Source organism: Quercus robur, chromosome 5, assembly GCF_932294415.1.
Source record: "Quercus robur chromosome 5, dhQueRobu3.1, whole genome shotgun sequence".
Classification (NCBI taxonomy): domain Eukaryota; kingdom Viridiplantae; phylum Streptophyta; class Magnoliopsida; order Fagales; family Fagaceae; genus Quercus; species Quercus robur.
In genome coordinates, this window is record NC_065538.1 from 81,112,879 (window position 1) to 81,121,695 (window position 8,817).

Sequence of the window (8,817 nt, forward strand, 5' to 3'; positions counted from 1 at the left end):
TTGAACTGCAAATCTGGAATATACTTAAATTTTTTTAGAATTTTTGGACAACAAAAATATAAAATACTGCTTGTATGTAACATGCACAGAGAATAACGTATACACATTAAGAACTATAAAGGAAAAAATGACTCTTATCTTCCACAAATCATTGTAACTGTCAAATTATTTGAGGATACGATGTCTTGGCTTTCCATGTAAGATTCTGTATCTATAGAGCTTTCTCTCATTGAAGTAAAAGTAGGTTGTCTAGGCAATGGAAGAGTTGCACTTTCACTCTCTAGCATTAACACAACAGAAGACATAGTTGGTCTCTGAGATGCAGAATCTTGGACACACAGCATTCCCAAATGTATGCATCTCAATACTTCGTCACGAGAACATGAATCCTGAATAGAAGGATCAATGAGCTCCATTGCTTTTTCTTCATTCCAAAGATGCCATGCCTAATACCATTCCAAGACATTGTGTCAATACATTTAATCTCCAATTAAAATTTTAATTTCTAATCTCAAGTGAACTAAAACAGAGGACAATAGATGTACTTACACGTCCTATAAGGCTTGAATATTCGGATAAACGAAAGCTAGTGTTCTTCCTGCCACTCACAATCTCTAGTAGTAATACCCCAAAACTATAGACGTCTGACTTTACTGAGAATAAGCCTTCCATTGCATATTCTGGAGACATGTAGCCACTGCATTTGAACAAAGGTTGTGAAATCCAGATTAATTAAGGTGTTGACAAGGGTAAGAAATGTGTTGATTTATTTTACATGCATAGAAATGTCATACTTACAAGGTGCCAACAACTCGATTTGTATTTGCTTCATGTTGGTTTCCCCCAAATATCCTAGCCATTCCGAAGTCTGAAATCTTTGGGTTCATCTCTTCATCCAACAAAATGTTACTAGCCTTTAGATCTCGATGAATTATTCTCAACCTTGAATCTCGATGGAGATAAAGGAGTCCTCGTGCAATCCCTTCAATAATTGTGAAACGTTTTCTCCAATCTAGTAGTGCTTGCTTGCTTGGGTCTGCTAATTATGTTCAATAAAAAATGAGAAAAAATTATTGAAACAAACTCCTTTTCACAAGCTTTATAAATTCATTAGTGCATATTTCTACATGGTTTTATAGTAACAAGTTTACAATCTATAGATTCAGAAAAGGACATACCGAAAAGAAAGCAATCCAAGCTTTTGTTTGGCATGTACTCATAGAGAAGCATCTTTTCTTCCCCTTGAATGGAGCAGCCTAATAGTCTTACAAGATTTCTATGTTGTAATTTGGCAATCAGAATAATCTCATTCTTAAACTCCTCCAGTCCTTGACCAGATCTTACTGAAAGCCTTTTTACTGCTATTTCTTGTCCCCCGGGAAGCTTACCCTGGTAATGGAAAAAAGTAGCAACTTTAGTACATTTGACCTCACTTCTCAAAATTCTTGCAGAGATACTTAACATAAATATTCATCACCTTGTACACAGGACCGAATCCCCCCTCCCCAAGCTTGTTTTCTTCACAAAAGTTGTTTGTAGCAAATGCTACACAATTGAAATTAAACAATGGTAATTCCAGTCCATTTGCTTGATCTCCATCAATGCTGAGGTCAGCTGGTCCAGAAAGATCAGTAGAAAATTCCATACTTTTGCTTGATTCATAAATTCGCAGTGGTGTATCATTGTCATTGCCACCGGAAATTGAGGACACTGTGGCCAAAACTAAAGATAAAATGAAAAGGTGAGAAGTTAGTATTACAAACAATTAAGTTCTTAAGCTGTCCAAAAAGGATTTTACTTTCATTCATCTAATGGAACAATTGAAGTACTACCTTTCCGTTTTGTTTTGAACCTCCATAATAGGAATGTGAATACAACTAGGAGGACTACTCCAGCTACAACAATTATTATTATCACAAGGATGGATAATTTTCTCTTGCCACCTACATACACAGAGAAAAATGTCATTATGTGTAAATTGTTCTGAGAATTCTTATTATCTCTGTTTTCCTACAGCTTCCAGACAACCAAATGGAATTCATGACAAACCAGTTTGGGTTCGGTCACTTGGCTAATTGGAATATTATAGTAGAGTTCTAAAGCACACACTAGCTCTGTGATTATCCAAGCTAACTTTTTGAATATTATGCTCTTTGTTTTGAACAGATTGAATGGAGAACAAAGAAAATTCAAGTGATAGTGTGATCAGTCTATCCCTTAATATCAAGGAAGAACAGTTAAATAAACAAGTAGTCGGTTACTACTATAACACATTTTAAATAATGGGAATCACCATGGAAGAATGTTTACTACAGATCTAGGCAAAGGCTCAATTCAGCATATTATTGTTCCAAAACAAACATTCACACTAAAGTTCTAGTTGCATTTTAGGAAATAATTGAAAATAGATGACATAATAATATTTGGAAATAAATAAGAGACCTGCTGATCCACATTATTTCGTTGACATCTTAGAAATCTTCCATGGATAACAGTACTGCACTATGATCTATGAATAACTAAACTTCTTAACTCAAGAAAAATAACAATAACAAAGGGAGTATACTTTACCTAATTCAGAATCTGCGAGACGGATTTTCAGCGTATTTCCAGCTCTTGGGAATTGATGCACATCCAACAAGTTCTCCTTCCATATCAAACACCCAATCCCACTAGCAACTGCGTATGCAGTACAGGAACAATTGTTTAGACACTTGTTCTCACAGCTCTCATTGGAATCCAGCGGAACCCCTTCAATAAGATTTGCAAAATCTGGCAACTTCGAGCACTTGACATCCAAAAACCCGTCCTCTCCAGCAGTTTCCTGTGTCACACTACTAAGGTTCCTTTGGCACTGCAATTCAGTTCTTCTCCTACACCCACCGGACCAATTCCCCTTGTACCATTGATCAGGGTCCACTGGATCAAACCCTTGCATACAACTGCACATAGGTGAATTTAACTCATTGCAAAGCCCAAAGTTACCACAAAAATTATAGAGTTCACATTCTTTATCTGCTGGCTGAGACTGGATGGTATCCCACTTACTTCCACCTTCTTCCCACCTTAATTGCTCTTCATATCCATCCCAACGAATCCGAAACCTTAACTTATCTGAACTGTTCATTGGGGTATAAGTAAAATACCTGCTTTGATTTTCCAAATCAGAAAGTTTAAAACCATACATATAGTTGCTTGTTATGTTTGGAACACCAGAAAACATTCTTGCATCCCAATATCCACTTCTCCACCGCCTATGCTCTCCTTCCCATATCACGATTTGTGGTGAGGCCTGAGGATCAACCCCCATGGAGTAGTTTCCTGGTGAAGGATCGCTGGCTGATTTCCATGAATTGAAAGCGCGATTCTCACCCATTTCAGCATTCACTCGCACTCTCATGCCAGGCAAAAATGTATCCGTTGGATCATTGAAACTCTCCCAATGTTTCTTGCCGTCATCGGTAGAGAGAATGAGATTTCCTGTATCATCAAGCCTCGCTGTTGTGTTTGCTGCTACGATTGAAGCATTACTTGACCAAACTTCTGTATTATTTCCAGCCACAACCTTCAAATTACCATCGTCTTTAAACATCAAGACACCCTTTTTATCAAAGAGTGGATTTTTTCTATTTGCAACCCATATAACTGATGGTTCATTTTCTTGAATGTTGTGATACCATATTCCAACATATCTTAGTGATGAATTAGCAGGGCTAAAGAATCCCAGTTGGAAGTTTTGGTCATCTGATATCAGATGGCCATCAAGCCCATCACTCAGGTTTTGGCCTTGTGTGATTGTATTAGCTGCATGGCTCAACAAAGAAAGATAGTAGGAAATGAAAAAGAACGAGAACAGAAAAGCGTCAACTGGGTTTCTTTTGCTAGTGATAGCCATCTCACAACTTGTGACAATTTTGGAGATTCATATGTAGGAGGAGCTATAGAAGTAGCAATGTTAATGGGGGGTATGACATTCAATAAAGGGCTCCAAAGGCCGCCCGTTGATATTATCTGACTAATGATGTGAGGTGGAGAAACATTTGAAAATTATGCATTTTGACATATTTGACCAGTGTTAGCGTGTAGGTTCTCTGCCACGAAATGCAAAAGGTCGTAAAAGAATATTGGTTAGGTGAATGCCACCAAAGTTCAATCCCTGTGTCCTTGACTTGCTTCCAAAACAACTTTGTTAATTAGGATTTGGCTTCTTGTTCATTATCTAAAAATCAAATTAATGGACGGAAAAGTGTAGGACCATATAATTTTTCACAATTTTTTACCATAATTGAAAGGTTGCAAAGTGTGATTAGTGAAAAAAAATAGTGGTTCCTTGTGTAATTGATAGTTAACCACTCACAATCTATCACGTCAGAATTGTAACAAAAAATTTATAGAATAATTTGTGATCTTAAAACTAATTTTAATGGTCTATTGGTTTCCACCAAAAGCCACTGACCAGGTAATATGAATGTCACATCCAACTGTTTAACTTTTACACATTACTTTCCAAGACCTTTCTTCTCTCTCTAAAATATGGTCATTTTTCAAACTAATTCTGCTTCATCTGGGAAGGTTTATTATAATGTACTAATACTTTATTTATCTATTTATTTTGCATTTCTGTTGACTTTAATAATGGGAACATGATAGATGTAATTGAGATCTTGAACTCATATTTTACACTTGGAGCTGAATCAAAATTTTGCACTAAAAACATATTGGTCACATTTACCTCTTCTAAGGTACCATTTAATATGAGATTGATTCAGTTTTTTATTTTTTTATTTTTAACTTCTAAAAACTAAGCAGTGGTAAATCTCCCTTTTTCCCCTAATTAGATTTTCAGATTTTCACCTGAAAATCTGAAAGAAAACCTAAAAAAGAAAAGAAAAAAAAAGTAGCCACTCGATTCAACACAACCTGTTCACGGTTCAGTTTGAGAACACAAAAAGAAGGAAAAATAAAATTAGAAGTATGATAATGTTTTACCAAAAAAAAAAAACATTTGTGTTTCATTGTTAAACAAAACAAATAAAAGAAAATGGATGCTACTGTCAGCATGCCTTTTAGAGTTTTCCAGAAGAACACCAAATTGGACCCCATCCCATGTGGAATTGAAAATACTTTCTACCTAGTTGCTTGAAAAAGAAAGAATAAAGAATTAGGTTTGAACTACAGCCCACGTGACAGACTAGTCCTTAATTTTATCATAGAATTATTAAAGAGAACAGTTATTAAGTTACCTTTAAATTATAAATAAGTTTGACCATTTTATGTACTGGATTTGGACTGTAATGCCTGGAATGGACCTAAATAAGGGAATCTTGTATCTAGTATTATCATGGTAGGTTTGTTTACTAAAATTTCCTCTATAGCCCTTACTTACACATGGGCTTACGTTGCCGCGTTAGAGTCCAAAAATGTGCAGGGAAACTGGGCACGTTTAGTCTGCATTTTTTGACAGGCAGCAAATAATTATGTAATTTTTCCACTCCGTACACAAGTGTTACCGTGTAAAATGAACGTGTTTGGTAAAGCAGTGTACATGACCTTAACAATATGATTGGATGAAAAAGAAGAAGGTAAAAAACATTATGTTTATGGGATAGGAGACTGCACATACTCAAAAAGATAGTTAGATTATTTAAAGAGGTTTGAACACCTTCATTTGTTAAAAAAAAGAAAGAAAAGAAGCTAGATTGAAGGGAGGGAAAAGAAATAAGGGGAAGTTAGAGGATCGGACAATGGTCATAGACATTCCTTTTTTGTTTGAATGTTTTAATAATTTAAAAGAAGAGGAGAGAGGAGTAGATGTTCGTCCTCTTATTTGGTTGTAGGGTTGTAATAAAAGAAAAGAATAATGTATAAAGAAATTGGCAATTATACCATCTATGTTTGAATTGCTGTAATAAATTTTTTGAATTTTCAAGTGTTTGTTTCGATTAAAATTCTTGGTTTGACCATGAAAAAATGGTTTGTAGGCGTGTAAATTGTTTTATGCCCTTCAAGGGGTGGAATGTTGTGAGATCAAACGATCAAAGTAAGGAAATGAGTTAACGAGTCAATAACATTTTAAGTTAGGAGTAAGCTAATAGTCTTTACTACCTCCGAAATGCTAGTCGACAAAGTTGTTACGGTATTAATTTGAAATATTTTATAATTTTTGTTGGAAGAACAAAATTTTTCAGTACTTATTAATATTGGAGTACTATTTTGAAAAAAAATGAGTATTGAGAAATAAATAATGTCGGTAAGAGTCTTGTAACTCAAATGACACTTTTTAGTATTCTAATGGAGACATCTAAATTCAAATACCATCTTCCCATTATAAAAATAAACTAAGTGTGTGTTGGCTTTAAATTTAAAAAAACTAGCTTATTGTTTATACTATTTATGGGCTCCACTGCAGTTTTTGGTACTATTTATGAGTTTCACTGTACTATTTCAGCTAACTTTTACCTTTATCTACAGTACTTTCAGTAAAAAGTTTTCAATTTCAGCAAAATAAATAGATCCCAAACAAACCCTATAAATCATGATATTAGAGTACTTTATCCCCATTTATCTTTTAATATATACTTAAAAGTGAAATGTTAATTAGAATGCTTTTCATGTCCTCTCATCTCTCTCTTCTTAAAAACAAAAGAAAGAAACATTTATTTATTATACTATATTTCTTTTGAGAAAAATGTCAAGTTTCCGTTCTTTCATTTTTCATCTACCCACTTATTTTTTTATCACTCCCACCAAAAAAAGAAAGTACGAGAAAAGGAAAAAGCAGTAGGTGCACTTCACTGCATTACTACTCGATCATCAGGTGTCCTAAACCCACTATTTTATTGTTAATTAACTCGCATATTACATCTAAACTCTTAAACAAAGCTTTCAAGTATAAACCATAGGGTTCTAATTAATGGTGGAACATGCCAACATACAATAACTCGGCTTTGAAGAGGAGACTCCAATGTTGGATCTCCGACATGCTTCATATGGGTTAGGTTTAAGAAAAGTATTGCTTAAAGACTTGTATATTGACTTGTCTCTATATTCAAGAATAGATATATTAGAAATAAATGAGTTACACAATTTTTTTTCTTTTTTTTAATTTTATTTATGTTAACAAGTGATGCATATCCAATATCAAAACAATTGGGTGGTAAAGACAACCGAGTCAATTAAATAATAAGAGAAGTGTAGCATTTATAATATTTTCATAATACTTTTACAAAATATGCTAGGTGGTAAATTGTTATTAGTTCTAATTGAACCCACTACAAATATTACTTTTTTATCCATCAACAATAACCAATAACAATTTGTCACTTTAAAAATGTTATAAAAATATTATAGACTAATCATTTATCATTAAATAAATGAATAGGAAGATCCTATTTGATAGCTAGTGTCCAATGAAATAAATATGTATAGGACACTCCGTATTGCCGAAATACAACAACACGGCTTCCTGCTTCTTAGGAAGAATTAAAAAGTGGTAGTAAGGAGACTCCCATGTGGGTCTCCAACATGCTTCATATGGGTTGGGATTTGAGACGAGAATGAATCGAAAAATACAAAAGAAAAGTATTACTTAAAGACTAGCATATTGACTTGCCTCTCTATTCAATAATAGAGATATAAGAAATAAACGAGACACACATGCAATTTTATGAGTTTTTAATGTCAACAAGCTATAGCGCTATAGGTGATGAAGATGGGGGAAGTGAAGTTAATTAAATAAATAGCAAGGTTCTATTTCGTAGATGGGGGTTCAAATCACTTTTATATATCTATATATATATATATATATATATATATATAGTGGTTATATAATTAAAGCTTACAAACTTAATTTTTAATTTTTATATACAACTTTTTAAAATTTTAATTTTTTTTTCTTAATTTTTTAAAACTCGTATAAATATAGTACTTTAGCACACTTTCACACCTTTTCAATAAAAAAATTTTAACAAAAAATTAAATAAACTCTTCTCAAACGACACACCATATGCTGCACGACTTGCTCTACCTTTCGAGGAAGTTTATGATTACTGGGTAGATACTTTCTAATTGAAAAATGTGATTCTTTTTTATTAGTTCCTACTTCCTAGTTCCTTGTCGTGACTTCACAACCAATGTGATGAAGACTGAGGGCACTTGATAATCAATCGAAGACTTTTGTCTCTTTACTTTGACTGCAATGGTTATGAATATCTTTGATAGAGAGATGCCTAGCTACGCTCTTGTTTTTCTTTTGTGCTCCAAGGTAGTTTCCCCACTCTTTCCCATTGGGCGGTAGCTCCAATTGCAAGTTTATCGTGGGTCGCAATTTGCAACTTCTAAAATTCTAGCGGTTGCCCCCCACTTTGAATAGTTAAAGACTTAGTCTTTGTTTGGTACTAAATTTAGTTGAAATTAAATTTTTTTTGTTAAAAATATTGTAAATAAAGCTAAAAAGTAGTTAAAATAGTATAGTAAAATCTATAAATAGTATAAAAAAATATAGTGAAAACTGAAACCCATGAACAATATCAAAAATACGTTGAACAGTAAAAAAAATTGGCTTTTTAAGCCAATGCCAAATGCACACTTAAAGTGACTAAATTCATTATTTATTCATAAGCATACATTTTTAGGATAGATGGAAATTTATCAATACTTTTTTTTTGTCCTATATCCTATTCAGAAGTTCAAAATGTTAGAATTCAATGTGAGAAACATATAGTAAATAGTTTTAGAGATAAGTGGCAGTTTATAAAAGAACCACAAATCGGGATTGTATCTAGAATTATCATGGAAGGTTTGCTTACTTAAATTTCC

General features: G+C 33.5%; 1 protein-coding gene across 2 annotated transcripts; it reads right to left on the minus strand.

Annotated features, from left to right (window-relative positions):
- LOC126727347 (G-type lectin S-receptor-like serine/threonine-protein kinase B120) lies at positions 1–4,043 on the minus strand. Of its 2 annotated transcripts, none has more exons than XM_050432948.1 (7): positions 2,572–4,043; positions 1,833–1,943; positions 1,478–1,722; positions 1,179–1,389; positions 799–1,039; positions 550–697; positions 1–446 (listed from the first exon to the last, which is right to left on the minus strand). In XM_050432948.1, exons 1-7 carry the CDS (start codon positions 3,893–3,895, stop codon positions 135–137), a joined length of 2,592 nt encoding a protein of 863 aa, XP_050288905.1. In that variant the 5' UTR covers positions 3,896–4,043; the 3' UTR covers positions 1–134. The 2 variants fall into 2 exon arrangements, with proteins under 2 accessions (XP_050288905.1, XP_050288906.1); XM_050432949.1 differs by having other exon boundaries at positions 799–1,036; positions 2,572–4,042.
- Positions 4,044–8,817: the final 4,774 nt, after the last annotated feature.